The sequence below is a fragment of the Cnephaeus nilssonii genome, assembly GCF_951640355.1.
Source record: "Cnephaeus nilssonii genome assembly, chromosome: X".
Taxonomy (NCBI): domain Eukaryota; kingdom Metazoa; phylum Chordata; class Mammalia; order Chiroptera; family Vespertilionidae; genus Cnephaeus; species Cnephaeus nilssonii.
The window spans coordinates 110,873,953-110,893,358 of NC_137071.1; the positions used below are offsets into that span (position 1 = coordinate 110,873,953).

The window sequence follows — 19,406 nt, forward strand, 5'->3', positions numbered from 1 at the left end:
GAGAATAGTCAGTCAAATTCCTCAAAATAGAGGGAAATCACGAAACCAGAAAAGGAAGGGCAACTTTAAATACCAGTCTCACAACTGGGAACGTTGTTCTCCTCTGCCATCTGCTGGTCACAGCTACAAATGGCAAATGATCCCTGCTTTTCAGAGTCAGGGCCACTGTTCTGTGCCTTGTGAATGGAGGTGGCTCAGAATGCCAGGCCCTATGGAGTCCCGAGGCCCATGGTCAAGATGGGACCTTGACCAGCCAGGGAACCTGAGGACCTTGACCTGCCAGAAGCTAGATGAGAGAAGCCTGTAGATGCAAAGAACAGAGCAGGCCTGAGATGCGAGGGAGTGGGGTGGAGTAGGCCCCACTCTGTGCCCTTAAGGCCTTCTCAGCGGCATACATGCCTGAGCAAGACACTGTGTCCATTCATTACAACACAGAGATGTTTCTTTCTTTTATGAAATAATATTTTCTTTAATTATTTTTCCGATATAAAAATTAGCGCATGCTCATCTATATAATAAAAGCCTAGTGACCGTTATGGCGGAACGACTGGAATGACCCGTTGCTATGATGTGCCGGCTGCCACCAGTGCTGCTGCCGAGCCCAAGGGCCCCAGGGCCAGTTGCACCGCTGCTGCCAGGGAGCCAGTAAAGAAGAATCCGAAGGTAACCAGCGTGAGAGTGCAGCTTGAGATGAAGGCTCTGTGGAACGAATTCAATCAGCTGGGAACTGAGATGATTGTCACCAAGGCTGGCAGGTCAGGGTGCCCCTCTCCCCACAGAGACTCTCCCCATGTGGTGCCAGTGTCGGGCAGTGGGCTTTGGCCCGATCTACATGAGAGAGACTGAGAAGCAGGGTGGGAGGTGCAGCCTGGCCACCTGCAGGTCCCTCTCGGCGCAGGGCCAGCTCCTTTGCTCTCCAAGTCCCAGCTCTAGTGACAGCTGCCTCGTGCGCCGGGCTGGAGGTTACTGCTCAGAAGGCCAGGAAGGCGGTGGAGAGAAATCCTGTGTACCTGCTGCCCAACCAGCAGCCCAGGACCCGGCACCATCAGAAACAGACCAGCTCAGAGCACACCGAACTTGGGGGGAAGGCAGCCGCCTGTGAGGGGCCTTGCCACCAGCTGGCTCCCAGTGGACCCCACCTCAAAGGAAACTGGGTCTTTGGTTCCTCAGTTCAGTCTATCCCGGCTAAAGAGGAGCAGCTGGGCACATTTTAGGGGAGAATTAAGACTCTAAAACAGTGTGTTCTGTTCCATGGAGATTGCTACCCAGATGTCTTAGGCCTAAATTCCGGGTGGTTGTGGGGCCTGGCTCTGCCACTGGGGCCCGTGTCTTCCAAATGCCTGTATTTGTTGTAGGGGCCCAAAGTGAAGAAGGGGAACACGTTTTTCGATGCAATGGATTTGCCCAACAGACAAAGGCGAGTGCCGGGCTGTGTCTAATGTACTCACAGAAACACCAGCTCTGAGTCTGCCTGGCCAAAGGGAGCTCAGGGCCTGTTTGCAGAGCCTTCTGGTGGTTTCTGTTTCCTTGCTGAGGCCGTCCTCCCTGGGAAGCCTGGAGCCCATGCTCAGCTCCAGCTCAATGGGTCTTCTCCAGGCCCCTCCCCACAGCTGGCCCTGCCCCTGGCCGGCCCCCCCACAACCAGGATTGGGGGCAGGGCGGGCCGGCCAACCTCCTGCGCCCCCTCCCCCTGGCCAGCCCGGACCCCACCTGTGCATGAATTCGTGCACCAGGCCTCTAGTTGTAAAATATTTTAAAAACCACACAAATATAAAAGTTAAAAAAATAATTTAGGTTGGCAGCAGAAGGTGGCTTGGGGGCTTTACCATAATCTCCACCAGCACCCCCAAAGTCACTTGAAATACACATGCAATTTAAGAATAAATTCTGCTTGCTATGTGAAGGCAACTTGCAATTTCAAGACAGAGCCCCAAGCCTCCCTTTGAATGACATTCTGGAGCCATCACAATGCTACTAGCTAGAGGGGACTATTCTTTACAGAATGGAGCATCAACTTTCACCATTTTTGTGTCTATATATTGTAACTTTAAAAATATTTTTAATTGAGATATAATTGACATATAATTCATTTATAATTGACAAATTAGTTTTAGGTGTATAATATACTGATCAATATTTGTATATAGTTTGAAATGATCACCACAAAAAGTCTCGTTAACATCCATCACCACACATACACATGATCCATAAAAATCTACAATGTGTTTTCCCACCTTTCATTTCTGAAGGCTATGCAGATTGTTTCCGGCTTTTAAAAAGTATATTTTTATTGATTTCAGAGAGGAAGGGAGAAGGAGACAGATAAAAACATCAATGATGAGAATCATTGACCAGCTGCTTCCTGCATGCCCCCCAATGGGGATTGAGTCTGCAACCTGGGGATGTGCCCCCACATATGGGACTCAAACCATGACCTCTTGGTTCATAGGTCGATGCTCAACCAATAAACCACGCTGGCTGGGCCTCCAGTTTTTTGCTCGAATGAATAATGCTGGGATTAACCTCTATGGATTTATGCCTTTGTGCTCCTCTAGGGTAATTTCTTAGAAGTGAATTACTACTATGAATGTTTCCAGGCTCTTGTTACATACTGCTATATTGCTTCTTGGAAGGTAACACTTGTTTACTGTTTGACAAGCAGCAGACATGCACGTTTTTGCTTGCCTTCGCTGACACTAGAGTTGTAGATGACACAGGTTTTTTTAGTCCCACGCATTAGGCTATGTGCTGGGGTACCATAATAAGGAAATGGAAAAAAAGAAAAAAGAAAAAGGAAAGAAAGTGGTCTATGATTCCGTTGAATTTCTGACATGGTGGGAGAGAGTGACCTTGATCAAATAATGAATGTATAATTACAAACTTTGATGCATGCTCTGGAGGAGGTGTGAGGAGAATGTAGCAAGAGGGAGAAGAGAGTGGTTAGGGACACACGTCCCTCATGGTTTAAGCCAAGAGAAAGGGGGAGGCAGGATGTGGGAAGAAGATGGAGTAGTGACACTCAGAACTGCTTGGCCTTGTGGGTCCTATAAGAATTTCGGGAAGTCCAGCTGGTGTGGCTCAGTGATTGAGCATGGACCAATGAACTAGGAGGTCACTAGTTCAATTTCCAGTCAGGGCACATGCCCGGGTTGCAGACTCAATCCCCAGTAGGGGGGACATGGAAGGCAGCTGATCAATGTCTCTCTCTCTCATAAATGTTTCTTTAAAAAAATTAATTTCAAAGAGGAAGAGAGAGGGAGAAAGAAAGAGAGATATCAACGATGAGAAAATCATTGATTGGCTGCCTCTTGCATGCCCCACAATGGGGATCAAGCCCGCAATCTAGGCATATGCCCTTGACTGGAATCGAACCCAGGACCCTTCAGTCCGAAAGCTGACACTATCCACTGAGTCAAACTGGCTAGGGCTCTCTCATCAATATTTCTCTCTCTTTCCGTCTTCCTTCCTCTCTGAAATAAATAAAAATATATATTAAAAATGAATTGCAGGAAGCTACTGAATGTTTTTATTTGCCTTTTGAGAATCATTTTTTAAAAATTAAAAAATTGTAATTGTAAAAAATTTTAATTGTGGTCTAAAAAAATAACAAAATTTACTACTGTAACCATTTAAAAGTGTATGGCCCAGTAGTGTGACATATATTCATATTATTGTGCAACCTTTCCCCAAAACGTTTCATCTTGCAAAACTGAAACTACCCATTAAATGACAACTTCCCATTTCCCCCTCCTCCCAGCCCATGGCTACCACCAATCTACTTTCTGTGTCTATGAATTCCACCAGTTTTTGGGTACTTCATCTAAGTGGAATCATACAGTATTAGTCTTTTGAAAACTGGTTGACTTATTTCAATTAGCATGTCCTCACGGTTCATTCATATTGCAGCATGTGGCAGAATTTCCTTCATTTTTAAGGCTAAATCTGAATAATATTCTATAGTATTCATATTGTCACATTTTGTTTCTCTATTCATCCATTGATGGGCATCTGGGTTGCTTCCAGGTTTTGGCTATTATAATATTCTTATGAATATGGGTGTTCAAATATCTGTTCAAGTCCTTGTTTTCAATTCTTTTGGGTATATTCCCAGAAGTTGGATTGCTGATCATATGGTAGTTCTATTTTTAATTTTTTGAGGAACCTTGAGAATCACTTTTAAAAAGCAAATTCAGCAAGGCTGATTTTGTTGCCTACAAGACAATAGAAAATAGTGTTGGCTGCTAAAAGCTATTCTCTTCTTGGACTACATTAATATACCTTACTAAGTACTATGAATGCAGTACTCTAAAGTTAAAGGAGCTCAGTGTGAATAATTAAATATATACACATTTCAGGAACACCAACTGTATATGACTTGTGTCTTTAAGTGCTTTGAGGGACAATCTTTATTTTTAACCAAATATTGTTGAGCACTTGCTCTGTGCAAGGCATCACGTGGAAACCCAAAATATACCCAGCTTGGTTTCTATTTTCACAAAGCCTCTAATCCCAGAGTGGGCAGCAATACCCTTTGGTGTGTGGTGTGTTAAAATTGTGGTGCAAAGGGAAGGTTCTGGCTGTTCAGGGGAGAGAGGAGTCCTGGGGAAAGATTTCCTGGAGAAGGTAACATTTGGGTGTGATAGGGTTTGGGCAGGTGGTGTGATAGTGTTTACAGGGTTTCAGGTGGCTGGCACACACTGAGCCAAAGCAGAAAGTGTCTGTGAGTTTAGGGAAGGTGAGGGCATGAGAAGTCGAGTGGGAGATTCAGAGAGTTGAGTCGAAGAGGTCAAGGAGAGCTTTAATACCAGGATGAAGAATTCAAACTTCTGTGGTAAGTGGGGTTAAGGGGCTTGGAGGTGTGTTTTTTTTTTAAAGACATATTTTTATTGATTTCAGAGAGGAATGGAGAGGAGAGAGAGAGAGAGAGAGAGAGAGAGAGAGAGAGAGAGAGAGATCAATGATGAGAGAGAATCATTGATTGGCTGCCTCCTGCATACCCTCTACTGGGGATTGAGCCCGCAACCCAGATATGTGTCTTTGACTGGAATCGAACCTGCAGCCCTTCAGTCCACAGGCCAACGTTCTATCCACTGAGCCAAACCAGCTAGGGCCTCGGAGGCGTTTTGATTAGGGGAGTGATGTTAAAGCAGTGCATTGGGAAGGTTAGTCTGGCAGTGATGTGTGTGGGATAGACTAAAAGGGAGAGTTATTGGCAGCTGAGAAATTGGTGAGAAAAGGTTAAAAGGGATAACCCAGTATGCTGTGAAGTAAGTTAGAGAATGACAAATGCCATATGATTTCACTTACATGTGGAATCTAAAGAACCAAGTGAACTACCAAAATAGAAACAGACCCATATATACAGAGACCAGACTGATGGTTACCAGAGGGTAGGGGGGTTAGGGAGCTGGGTGAAACAGGTGAAGGGATTGAGAAGTACAGATTGGTAGTTACAAAATAGTCACGGGGATGTAAAGTACAGCATAGGTAGTCAATAATCTTGCAATAACTATGTACGGGGCCATAGTACTTGAAGTATCGGGGGACCACTTTGTAAAGTATGACTGTCTAACCACTATGTAGTACACCTGAAACTAATCATACCTAATAAAATGGTAACATGCAAATTACCATCACTCTGCTACGCCCACGATTGGGCCGTTGGGAGGCTGGGGGCGGGACTCGGGGTGGCCGATTGGGCTGACTCACGAGTCCCCGCCCCCCGTTCCTCCTGCGGGCCCCAACGGCCGGCGCTGCGGAAGGACCCATGGGGCCAGTGGAAGGTGCTGGTGGCGGAACTTGGGGTGGCTGCGTGGCTGCCCGCACCAGTTTTCCGCCAGCACCAGTTTTCCTCTGGCCACCCGCCGATTGGAGTGCCTCCCGCCAGCGCGATCGGCCACCCAGAGTTCCTCCACCGCCACGCTGGAGGAACTCAGGGTGGCCGATCGCGCTGGAGGCCAGAGGAAACGGCGCTCCAATCAGTGGGTGGCCAGAGGAAAACTGGTGCTGGCGGAAAACTGGTGCCAGCAGCCAGGTGAAGGAAGGTCTTTTGCACGAAACTTCGTGCAACGGGTTTCTAGTACAGAGTAACATTAAATGTAAACTGTAGTTGAAAAATTTTTAAAGGAAGGGGACTACACTAGGCCTGAGGTAATTAGGGTTTGAATTTGGTGGTAGACTGTGGGAAGTGAGCAGTGGAAAGGAAGGGCCAGATAAAGTATCCTGACCTTGGCCCCTTTTCTGTGGATGCCCCATCATACCTTTTCTCCCCTCCCCTTCCTCTTCCTTCCTTCTTTAAAAAAAATATCATATGTCTTATTTTATGACCAGTATTATTCACTTAGGTTTCCTTCAGAACCTTGCATAGTAGCCTACACTTAGCAGGTGCTTTATAACTATTTGTTGAATTGCAATTGGTGACTGATTAGAAGTGGGGCAGGGGCCAAAAATAACCAAGGGTTCAAGCCTGGGTGATAGGAGAAAAGAGGATGCCAGGAGAAGCTGATCAGGTTCAAAGTCAGGTTGAATTTGAGCTCCTGGAAGGTTATCCAGCTGACTTGAAATCTTGGGATATAGCTAGAAGAGAGAGGACTTTTAAAAATATTTATTTTTAAAAATTGATTTCAGAGAGGAAGAGAGAGATACAAACATCAATGATGAGAGAGAATCATTGATTGGCTGCTCCCTGCATACCCCACACTGGGGATGGAACCTGCAACCCTGGCATATATGCCCTGAGCGGGAATCGAACTGGGACCTTCTGGTTTATAGATTGATGCTCAACCACTGAGCCACACTGGCCGGCCAGGAGAGAGAGGAATTTTTTAAAAATATATTTTATTGATTTTTTACAAAGAGGAAGGGAGAGAGATAGTTAGAAACATCAATGAGAGAGAAACATCAATCAGCTGCCTCCTGCACACCCCCTACTGGGGATGTGCCCGCAACCAAGGTACATGCCCTTCACCGGAATCGAACCTGGGACCCTTCAGTCCGAAGGCCGACGCTCTATCCACTGAGCCAAACCAGTTTCGGCAAGAGAGAGGAATTTTAAGGTGCATCCCCACCTTCACCTCCACTCAAGCTTGGGAGATAGTGGCTGTGTTTAAGGGTCAAATTTTGGTCTGGGGTCATATTCTGGTCTGCCACTAGCTGAGTACCAAGTTAGTCTCTCTGAGACTCACCTATGAAAGTGGGATACAGTAGTACTCTATAAGGTGGTTGTCAAGGCCAAAGGTGAGGTAAAATGTATTAACATACCACCTGGGATAAGTGATAGCTCTAGTTATTAGTTATTATTACTATTATTAAGGTTAGGGGAAGGAGCATAAATCATGTCACTCCTGAGTAAGGCCATCCATGGCTTCCTGTTGCACGTTGAATGAAAGGCAGCCTCCTGCCCTGGGCCCCACAGGCCTGAGTTATCAAGCCCCTGCCCACCTCTCATCCAACACCCCCTCACCCACACCGTGTTCTGCCTGGTTGTCCCCTAAAAATGGCAAGATGCTTTGCTGCCTCAGGACCTTTGCATTCGCTCTTTGCTTTGCTTGAAAGGTTCTTTGCAAGATCTTGTATGGCTGGCTTTACTGGGGGGTGGGGGAGCGGGGGTATGTATATACTGTGCAATCATTCACATGAAACATAAGTGATCTTAAGTCTCTCATTGTCCCCTCTGAGCCTGACTTTGCCCATCAGAACAATGAGACTGGATTAGATCATCACTAAGGTTTTCTCTGTAACACTTTGTGAACTTAAGGAGGTAGAGTGTGGCTTTAGATTATTAGACTACACCAAGAATCAGGTCTTTAATTTGCCCTGCAGTCAGAAAGGCCCGAACGGTTCTCCTGGAACAGCAGCCGGGGATGCAGTTTCTAAGATCTGGAAAGGTGGTCACTGAGGCTGCTCCGCCACATTGCCTGCTGCTGTGTAAAAAACTGCTGGGTGTCAGTATCCATCCACTGGGGGGAAACCCCCCAAAACACAAAGACAAAAAACTCCACCTTCTTCTGCCAAGGCTTTGGGTGGAGCTAGAAACACTGTTCGTGACAACACTGAGTCAGCACATTCATCAGGGTCAAGCTCACAGTGAAAAGGAACTGGAAGAGGGCGCTGGTTGAGAAGAAACCTCCAGCTGAGGCCTCTTTAGTCTCAAAGGAAATGGAATCAGTCAGAATGTGCAAGTTCATAATTGCAGATAGCAGGGGGATGAGGTATAATGCTCACGTTAGGGGTTTCCTCCTAAAGTGCTAGAGCTCATATTAGAGTCTCCCCCAAGTATTGAATTTATGGATTGCGTCACCCCAAGAGATAAAGCTCAAAACTGGTTTTCAAAAGTTGCAAAATGAATTATGTGAAAACAGGCTCTTTTGGAGATATGTTGACACTCCTGAGGCTATGTCAGCAAGGACAGCTGGGTTCTCACAAAATGTGTACGTTGGGATTTGTCAGATTTCTGGGCCTGGAGTTCTCATGGACCTGACCTGAAGTGACACTTATGTGCATTAAGTATCAACATTCCTTCTCCTAACAGGATTATTTTGTTGCCTGAATCCCCAGGGTTAAAATAAGGATCCTTGGCTGGCCTCTGAAAGCACTGACTTCTTTATTAGCCTCTGAAAACATGCAGCTGCTTCTCCTGTCCAAGGGCAAATATACTGAGAACTCTTGATGTTTCCCTGTAAGACAGGAAATGACAGTACAGGCATAGCTGTGGGGACTGCAACAGTCAGCTGGGCCCAGGGACATAAAGCTCCCTCCTCAGTTCTTCCTCACCAAGATCACACTTAAGATTTTTCACACAGCATATATTTATTCAGAAAAAAATTGCAATAAATTATAATAAAAAAGATGACACAAAATACAGAATCCCACTAGCAGCTTTGCTTAGTGACCAAAACATTTTTGAGAAATGTAACAAACAATTACAGAATAAGAATCAGAAAACAGTGAAAGGGAGACTAATGCAACATTACCACATAAGTTTGAACAGTTTCTTCCCTAAAACCAAAGATGCAGTCCTTCCCTAACAGTTAGATCTGAACTTACTTCAGAGGTGTTATGGACTAGTACATTGGAGGTACTTAGGAATCAGAGGTTGAGGTGCTAGAGGCACTGTAGGGAGGCAGATCTCTTATGTCTGCTCTATTTCTTGTCTCACCTACCTAGAGATTGTCTAAAACTCTCAACCATGCGTACATCTCAGAACCAGAGCTGGAAAAAAAAGGCTGAGGCAATGAACTAAGTGCATTTGCCTTATGAGGAAAGAGCTAGGATGTTGCATACAGTTCCCAGGACAGGCACTGCTCTATCTTTGTGTTATGACCTTGCCCATCTTCTATAATATGCCTCACCTATAATCGCTTTCTGGCCTAGTAGAGATGACAAAAGTATTCTGTTCACCATCTTCCATTGACTACATCAACACTTAGCCTTTAATCTATCAGATCCGTAGCTATTTGGCACCAATAATTTGATTCCTAGTACCATAAATCCCAGACGGAAAAGGGTTTAACCAGTCTATTACAAGATATGCTTTCTTTCCCCAAAAAAACTCAAGTTAGATGGTGGAACTGGAGATTGGCTCTCTCCTTTGATGTGCCAGAGTTAGGAGTCAACGCCTAACACTGGACATAATGCCTGTCCATTAGGCTCCTTGGATTTAATAGTAACAGGCAAGAATAAGTTAACTCAGGGTGGTTTTAATGAAAGAAAACCATGAGGAAGCCAATTGTATAAGGTAGTTTTGCAGTCAGTGGCTGGTTTGCCAACCGACATAGATTACATTTTTTTTAAAGGCTGCCCTACAGAGCTTGAGTAAATGAAGAGCGCAGAGGGTTGTCTTGAGTGGCAGAGAAAGGTGCTTAGCTGGCCTCACTGCACAATCTCTCTTAAACAGTACTGGACAAAGTGGCTGGGAGCCAAAGGGAGCTGGCTGTACAGTGCAGTCAGCCTTGATGAGGGATGGGGCGACACTGGCCCCTTGTACGTCAGGAGACTAGAAAGGGGGTTCCCAGAATTATCCTCAATCCTCAGTACTCTTGCTGGGGTGGGGGAGGAGAAATATCTCTAAAAAGGCCTGCTTGAGGTGCAGACTAGCTTTTTTAATGTGGTGTAAGTGTTTCTAAGTGGGAGATGGGTCCCATAGTTCTCATGTAAAATTTGAAAAAGAGAAGGGATGGTAGGAAGCAGGACCTGTCAAACATGAATGTTTTCACTTGTGAATACTCAAAGTGTTCCCACTCTGATTCTCTCACATCAATGGAATGTTATTTCTAATAGTCTCTAAAGTTCTGCTACAAAATGAGGTCTGAGACAAGAGAATATGGTTCCACCCAGTGCAGATCCATGAAAAGGCCAATGTTACAGAGACATATGGATACCACTGTAGTAGAAATGCACAAATGCATGTAACAAAAACATGTAGAACGTTAACTCACTGTTGGGGACACCCAAGGAGTCACTAGCCTCACTCTGACTTCCTTCGATGTGATAGCACTAGTAGAGTGCAAAGAGGCAAAGTGGGGATGGTAGGGCAAAAGTGCTTTAGAGGAAGGACTACACACAAGTCTGAGCTACACCAAGTAGTGCTTGTAGGCCTAGAACAGGAACATCACAGAATCTAGGCCTAGGGTGCTAAGGACAATCATGACAGCTGGGCAGGGGACAATAAACACATCCCCAGGTAAAGGAGTGTAAATACAGAACTCTTTGTCTTATAAAGAGAGGACACAAAAACACCAAAATATGGTAACTTTGGCTTGGCAATATAAGTCTAATAGTATTTTACTGTGTAGGATATGGCAAGGGAGGGATTAGGAAACTCTTCCTTTTTCATGCCTCAAAATTCTGCAATAGACCCTTCCTGTTACATGACTTTGCAAATCATTCTGAAATACTTGGTGTCCAAGATCTTCCACCTCTAGAATCTTGGGGAGTAGTTAAGATAAAGGGCTTATTGGTCTTCATCGCCTCCCAACAGGAAACCCAAAAGGAACTGGATAGCACGCTGGCGGTCACTTGCAGTCTGTCTTGCCAACAAGTTAGGTGGAGGCCTTAGGAGAAGACTTGTGAAGAGAGTAGCTAGAGGGCATGAGAAAGAAAAGGGAAAAACCCCTGTCAGACAAAACCTAAGCAAAGCCTCAGGGATGGGGGAGGGGGTCAGGGGATAGGGGCAGTGGGAAGGAAGTGACTGTCTTGTGCCTGGACATTAAGGACATTCTGATCAACATCCACTGTGGCCACTCTTATTAGGTAGTCTTACCGATCATGTTGGCACTGACATTGTTGTATTCAGAGAATTTTAAGAGTTCTCGAAGGAATGCCATCAAGTAACGGAAAACATTTCTATGGCATCTTGGAAGCTGGGAAATCACCTGTTTTTTAAAAAGGGGGTAGGTAGTGAGGAGAACAGTTGGAAGAAGGGAGTAAGAAGAGCCCATGGCTGCAATAAAAGTAGTTTATAATCCAATCTTTACAGGACCCCATTCATCTGTCACAATCCTCCTTGATTTACTCATGACCAACACAGTACCTGCCCATTAATAATTTCCAAGTCAGAATGGTCATACTATTTGGCCCCTGTCCACTCAATGACCAGGCCATGCTATCATCACACATTCACATGCACACCTCACATCACAAGCAGGTCGGTGTTAATCTTGTCTTTTCTCATTTCCTCATGATGGGAAAATAGCAGGTACCCATGGCATCTGTCAAGCTGAATAGTTTTCTCAGCCATGTAATTTAGCATGGATGGGAGCTCCTCCCAATACTCACTAATCTGATTCAGAGGTATTCTCAGCTATTGCTACACCAAGCAGATAAAAAGAAGGCTCACAAGTAGTGTCAGCCAGAATCCCATGTGTGATCAGCTTCCATAAGCTTATGCCACAGTAGAGGTATCTACCCTATTCAATGGGCCAACTGGAAGAGGGTGCAAAATATAATAGGAGATAACACAACCTAAAATTTAAGGGTCCCAACTCTCAATGCTGGTGTCAAGCCATGAAAAACAGATTCAGACCTGTCCTACCATGTACCTGGCTGCCCATCTGGTTTTGTAAACTCAATGGTTTCCTTATGGGGGAGACTGCCCCAAACACATACTCAGAGCAATAAAACTTACCTGTCTGCAAACCCGGGGATCCTGAGCAGAGTCAAGGCATCGCTGATACAGCTCATAACAGATGACAGGCTCTGGCAGGGCTTCCAGGAAAATGAGCAGAGCTTCAGCCACAGAGTGATTACTGCCAGCTGGATAGACTTAAGTCAAGGGAAAGGAACTCCAGGAAAGAGGACACACCTGATTTGCTCCCCTCAACAACTGCTCTCTTCCCCTTATTCAAGGCATACTGATCCTCATAGGGGTTTGATTATTTTATTGGTCCATGTACACTGCAGCTGAGTTGTGACAAAATTGATCAGACCCTTGGGAGGTTTGGGCCAAGTTTAGAGTCAGGGGAATATAGCCTGCAGAATGATAGTCCACACTGTATCAGTCCCAGAAACTAGCCCCATCCTCCTCCCTGTCATAGTGACAGGACATGTGGTGGCAGGAATGATAAATTGCTTGAAGCAGAACAGTACCAGTGCTGTGGGTCCTATTTTCTGTACTTATTAAAAGTCATTATTGCCCAGCTGGCGTGGCTCAGTGGTTGAGTGTTAACCTATGAACCAGGAGGTCACAGGTTGATTCCTGGTGAGGACATATGACCGGTGTGGGGTGTGCAGGAGGCAGCTGATCTATGATTCTAGCTCATCATTGATGTTTCTATCTCTCCCTCTCTGAAATCAATAAAAAAAATATTTTTAAAAAGTCATTGTTACTTACCCTTGATTCTTTATAATAAGAGTCTGATACAAAGAAAGGTCAAAATTTCTTAAAAGAAACTGAGAAACAATTGTATAGTCAATGATTACCTTATAATAAAAGAGACTGGAGGTCAATGGGGGAAAAAGGAGACATATGTACTACTATTTGTAATACTTTAAACAATAAAAAATAAAACAAAAGACACGTATAAAGAAAAGATGGAAGCACAAACATCAAATGTAGGTGGGAAGAAAAGCTTGGCCAAGTACTCATCCAGCTTCCTAAGCCTTTGTCAAAAAGGATACGTATTTTCTCGGGAAGGCTGGTATCCAGGCAGTCTATGATCTGCTGTAACTCTTCCTGCATTCCAGGGGTTTGGAACAGGTCCTCCTACCAAAGAAGTCACAAGGGATGGAACAAGGCAAGATAATCCTAAGGTTCTGAAGACTACCCAGGGATCAGGAGAGCAGCAGGAAGTAAAGGGAAGGATGGTGTGCATATTCATGATTAGGAATGGAGGTGTGACAATGGTGCCTGCTCTCTTTGTCATCTCTATAATTTGTGTAAAATCTTATTTCAAACCAGAAAATTATCTTCAAAAGTTTTAGCCTGTACCAGATACGGTAGAGGACTAGATCAGTGGTAGGCAAACCGCGGCTCGCGAGCCACATGCGGCTCTTTGGCCCCTTGAGTGTTCTAACGCCACTTCTTCAAAATAGACTCTCCCAGGCCCAAAACCGACTTCTGCGCATGGGCCACGACGTTTCAATCGCATAGTACGTGCGCGCCTGCACGTGGTATTTTGTGGAAGAGCCACACTCAAGGGGCCAAAGAGCTGCATGTGGCTCGTGAGCCGCGGTTTGCCGACCACTGGACTAGATGGCTAGATCTGGAAACCAGGTGTTCCCACCTCTACCATGTTGACAAGTAGAAGACAGAGTCTAAACAGTAGAACCACATTCAAACACTGATACAGGTACCCTCATTTTCTGAAAGCTCACGTTATGCCACTTTACTTTTACGAAAGAACTATGCTAGTACTTGTTTTCGCTAACTGAAAGCAATCCGAAAACAATTTTTTGCTTTTCGGAAAACAAAAATAGCATTCAGTGTTTGTTTTGCAGCAAGCTATTATACAGGCATCCCACACCCAAGCAATGAGAGTGGCCTGGACAAGCTCCTTCCACACGAACCACACCCAGCATCAGCATCTCAGCATTAAGCCACCATAGCTTTGAACTGTCTGTGAGCATCTGTGCTTCATCTCCATTTATTTATGCATTCCTGATTTTGCTGTATGTTAGTGTTATTTTAGGTTTTATGTGTTATTTGGTATGCTTTGGTAGGTCATTTTTTAGGTCTAGGAACATTCAAAAATATTTTCATATAAATTAATGGTAATTATTTCTTCACTTTACACCATTTTGGCTTATGAAAGTTTTCATAGAAATGCTCCAGATAGCGGGGGAGACCTGTATTATGGAATGCTGGGACAGGAGTAAATGGCATGTCCACAGCAAACCTTGCCACTCAATTTGGTCCCAAGAGATTTCTCTTTTTGGGGGAAATAGGTTGGGGGTGACTAGCATATTAGGATTTAAAAGAAAAATGAAGACCAAATTTAAAAAATGGGCTTGAAGTTTGCTTTAAACTTTTAAAATCTGCAATGCCTACATGACAGCAAAAGCAGGCATAACAGACTCAGGTACACAGTGGTCCAGGGAAAAGCATGTGAAGCCGGGAGACAGGCATACTCAGTTCAGGACCCAGCTCTGCCACTACGCTTATGCTCTGGACTTAGGTAAATCACTTAACCTGCAAGCTTTAGCTCTCACATCTGTCAATAGGGATACTTCCATGTGCCCAGACGATCTGACAGTGCTGCTCTGTGGAGGTATCTTGGGACAGTTAAAAGCTCTAGACTGATGTGAGGTATGATCATTTCCCACTGGACTCACATACCTTCCAAAGTGGTAGAGAAGGCCCACTCCCACTTACCTGGTGACAGGCATATCTGAATAAGTGATCTACCAGAAGCCAGATCTCCTTGGGGACCTGAAGGGGTCTCTCACTTGTGCCTTCATCCAATGGAACCATCTGCAGAAGGGATTTCTCCTAAGAGATTAAAAAGGATGAGAATCAAAAGGGCCTCAATAAAAACTTTTGTCTGTTACTCTCCAAATTCTGCTTATATGGGTACAACTTGATCTTCATCTGTTAATATTTTTGTGTTTTTTCCCCCTCACTGGGAACACCTCTGGTCAGAAGGTACTTGATACTGATTCCCACAGTTAAAGGATCTCCTTTTCTAGATGCTTCACTTAACCATTAAGCATTCCATTTGGGTTTATTAGGTTTATCACTTGGATGCACTGTGTGCTATAAATCCTTTCAAGGGTGACACTGAGAACCAGCACTCTAGCGATTCGGTCACGGTAGAGTCCACCCACCACCAGAGACTTGTGGACCATTAAATTGCAGTTGTCAACACAGTACTCTGAGAGAGCCGCATCTACTTAGGTTTTTGTTGACTTTTAACTTATTCTTCTTTCAGGTTTTACCACAAATATTAGAGTTTTCATTGTTGATTTAAATGAGGTTCGCTGGTCCTCAGGAATTCAATACAATTCTTCACATTAGACCTACGTGCATGAATTATTTCAGGCTTGACAAAAGGTCTAATCTTAAGGCACTAAAAGTCGTAAGCCTTAAGATCCAAAAAGAGTAAACTGAATACAGCATACCAAGAGTCAGTAATACAATGAAAAATCCAGGGTCTGAGTCCAGAAGTTATTTTTTATATTAATAGCTCAGCAAACATTTCTTGGGGCTTTGACTCCTTTTACCTATCTTTCTACTTACTATCTGTTAAATTCTCCTGAAAGAATCTAAAAGGAAAAACACAGAAGTGACATAAATTGGATCAATAACTAAATCTGAACTTGAAAATGGTGTGTGAATAAACTCAATTTTCTTATGTTTATATAGTCAAATATAAATTATATCAAAAGATGTCTGAAATGGGTTAAAAGGGAACTGAAGGCAGCCTTCAGAAAAATCCTAGTGGAGAAAACAGTGACCAACTTTTTTGTATCTTTTCCCTATCCTCCTCCTCCAGCTTATGGTCATATATTATGTATATTCAACTTTAGGAAATTCTGTAAATTCCATGTACAACCCTCAAGCCATGTAGCTTTAAGGGAAAGAAAAGAAACATTTTACTACTTCCAGAGGCTGTGTACACCAGAGCAGAGCTAAGGGCTCTTCAATAAGCACTGGTGACCTTTTAAAGCCCCTGAGTCTTTCTGGGGGGGATGAGAAAGAGAAGGGAGTATGACAGCTGGTTACCATTTAAAATCTATTTTGTTCACATTTATTTTGCTTCCTTTCTTCCCCCCCGCCCCCCCTCCTGCCAGGCTTCTATTACTTTATATTCACGTTCCCTAGAGCTGCCAGAACTTCTAACAGTGGCTCATCCTCTAACTTCTTTCTGGTTGCGAGTATTGAATCCAGGCATCCACATGGTACTTGAGCCAAAACACTGTCCATAATGCACTCTGCTCACTTTTTGGACCAAATGCAACACAAGTACAGATTCTGTAGAAGATGCCACCAAACTTAGCATATACAAATTATTCAGCACTGATTCATATACTCATAAAAAATAATCTGACATCCAAACGGCACTTTTTCCCGCACTAAGGCATTAAGGCAACACAGGCACTGTCCAAGATGAAAAGACAGAGCCTGGCCTGCTATTAGCAGGAAAAGGCTGGGAGCAGAACCGTCTCAATCCTTAGTGGTTTAAAAAGGTTAATAAAATGTCAGTAGGTTATATACACCATCCATTATCCATTTTAAAATTCATGTGTGATAATACGAAATGTCACACTTGTGGTCTCTGAAGTCTAGAGAAAGTTCATGCACAAGAAATAACACTTTTTTAAAAGTCCACAAATTATCCTGAGCTCTTAACTTTCAAAGAGAAACCAGGCACATTTTGTCTTTTTTCAACGAGACACATTCAATGTATGATGAGCCCACACAATGTAATGCTAGTGCTAATAACTAACGCACACAAAAAACAGTACATTATCCCCACCACAAAAAGGTCTTAACTGCACCAAATGTGGAGGTCACATTAGTGACTGTGTGAAAGTGTTTTAAGAATGTTTTTCAAGCCCCTGTTTCTCTACTTGATAGCCCTATATGGAGCCAGGCACTCTCCAGCTCAATGAGGCGGAAAGCCGCAAAAAGGAGCGCTTCACTAGCCATTCAGGAGACCTGGTTCTAGTCTCCTTTGCCCCACACTCCTGACACCCTTGATGTCAGGAACAGTATGACTCCGGTGAGTTTTTCAATTGTGCTGGGCCTTAGTTGCCTCATCAACAGAATGGAGAAAACACCTGACCCTGTCCGAAGGCAGAGAGTGGGACCAGATGACCCCTTAGGAACTCCTTCAGCTCTATGATTTTATTCTTATGCTCTATTTCTTGACAAGATCTGGGTATTCTTTCAGCAATTAATCACTATTATCACTAATCCCAAATAACTTTTTTTCCATAGAAAGCAGAAAAATAATTTATTCCAAAAGATGGCAAAAGTAAGAAATTCATCTTGAAAATATACTTTGGTGTTAACTCTGTCGGGACAGATCTCCCCTTGAACATGTTCTGCTATTGGCTGCCGCACTGGAGTCTTACTGTCTTGTGACAGCTTTTAAATACGTCACTGCTTCCCATGTCATGAGCAGGCAGGAGCCATCTTCAGATCCACAGGTCCCAAGGAGAGTGCCGTGTTTCCCAGAAGAACACCTTCTGTCTCAGAGGAGTGCCTAAACATTTGATGGCGTCAGCACAGTTTAGATTAAGGAGGCATATAATTCATCAAAGTGTAAAAAAATCTAACAGGAAAATACTACACTGGAGAATAAGATGGTCAACTGTGGTGTGCGTGTTTAAGACAGCTGATGGCCAGAGCAGGCGAGCCAAGGAAGGTGGCCCAGGTGAGGAGGTGACTGCACATCTAGAGGAATTCACGTCCTGACCTTGATGGCTGAGCAGTGGGCAGCGGGTCTTCTTCCTCAAGGCCAGTGATACTTGAGATACCAGATGGCTTCATTTTTCAACTGTGGTCCAAAGAGAGGATTGAGTTGGGCCAGAATTGCAATCAGCCAAAAGAGATAGCAGCAAATTGAACAGGTCACCACATGGTGATAACTCCCCGGTTGGGACCCTTAGGGATGAACCAGGGCACCAGGAGGCCGACGATGCTCCAGAACATGCTCATCACGATCAGAGGCACCAAGAAACCGCTGTATACCATGGTTGCCACTGGAGCTGCTAGCCCCTGCCCCACCACTGCACTTGGGTCCCACCTGGAAGACCCAAGTCACTCTTAATGCAAGAGTAACCCACTTTTGGTTTTATTATCATTGGAAATGGAGGACAGCTAAGTGGTACCTTCCTCTATCTCATGAGTTTTCAGATGTATAAACAGCTCTTTAGTTATTTCTCATTTCAAAAATACAAGTATGGAACCTTGAGTCCTATTGCTTTTATGTCCTGGGTCTCAATGACTTGACTGGTAGAGTAAGTATCTTTCCTGTACTTCAGACACACTAAAAGCCAGCTCTGGGGGATTTTCACAGAGCCAGAGGTCTCTGAAATGGGAAAGCCTAGGGACAAATTCCAAGGACCACAGTTAAATGTTAATCAAGCACAGGAAAACGCATAGATTGCATTACCTTTTCTAGGAAGCTGTCTTCTTCCTGAGAGCAGAGCAGGAAAAGAAAGTCATTGACAGACAGAAAATTATTAGAATTAATTTACAGAATTAGAAACAGATCAGTATTATTAGAACTCAACTAGCTTTAAACAATTTTAAATTCTTCAAATAAATCATGATTGAAAATGAAACAATTCTCAGATGCAAAGTTCTCTATTATGCATATTAAAATTTTGTTCAGTTTACTGAGACTATCACTCAAGAAACATTCATGTGCAGTTCTAGACTTCTGTGTCCTTTGCCAGCTGCCAGCTGACCTGGTCGAATGCCCCTGATGTTTCCTTTTCCCGTGCTGCCTGGAGGCAGGCCCTGCTGCTGCACCGTGCAGCTTCTTGCTTCACCCTAATGCAGAGGTGGGGAACGTCCGGCTTGCGGGCTATATAAGCCCCTTGAAATCATTTGGTCTGGTCCTGCCAAGGCATTAGGGGTGAGTTAATTAAATGTTTGACCAAATATAGCAGCCTAATTTTTAAGCTGATAATTTTGTATGGCCTGTGAATGATGTTATAAATATCTAAATAGCCTTTGGCAGAAAAAAGGTTCCCCAATCCCTGCCCTAATGCCACTTCAGTGGAAAAATCTGGTTGTAAGCCTGATGGTGGTCATTCAGAAGGAGGTGGTAAGTTTCTCTCCTCTCAACTGCCATTCCTCTCACCCTGGCTAGCCACACTCCTTTCCATCTCCTCATATCCACTCCCCTCCTCAAAGGACTTTAGAGTCCCCAAATATGGAGGTCCCTCTGAAATGTAAATTAATTTTATTTCAGATATTTGCAGACCAGAACATCCATCTTTATCCCTGTTGTGTT

General features: G+C 44.1%; 1 protein-coding gene across 3 annotated transcripts in view; it reads right to left on the minus strand.

Annotated features, from left to right (window-relative positions):
• Positions 1-8,795: 8,795 nt before the first annotated feature.
• Positions 8,796-19,406, minus strand: part of OCRL (OCRL inositol polyphosphate-5-phosphatase) — a 51,373-nt gene continuing 40,762 nt past the window's right edge. For 2 of the 3 annotated variants that reach the window (XM_079765349.1, XM_079765347.1), the window contains exons 16-21: positions 18,558-18,581; positions 14,810-14,926; positions 13,117-13,201; positions 12,125-12,252; positions 11,261-11,372; positions 8,796-11,079 (exon numbers count right to left, since the gene is read on the minus strand). In XM_079765349.1, coding sequence (XP_079621475.1) covers positions 10,952-11,079; positions 11,261-11,372; positions 12,125-12,252; positions 13,117-13,201; positions 14,810-14,926; positions 18,558-18,581 — 594 coding nt within the window. In that variant the 3' untranslated portion in view covers positions 8,796-10,951. The remainder of the gene's footprint in view (positions 11,080-11,260; positions 11,373-12,124; positions 12,253-13,116; positions 13,202-14,809; positions 14,927-18,557; positions 18,582-19,406) is intronic. The other variant, XM_079765348.1, reaches the window with a different exon arrangement.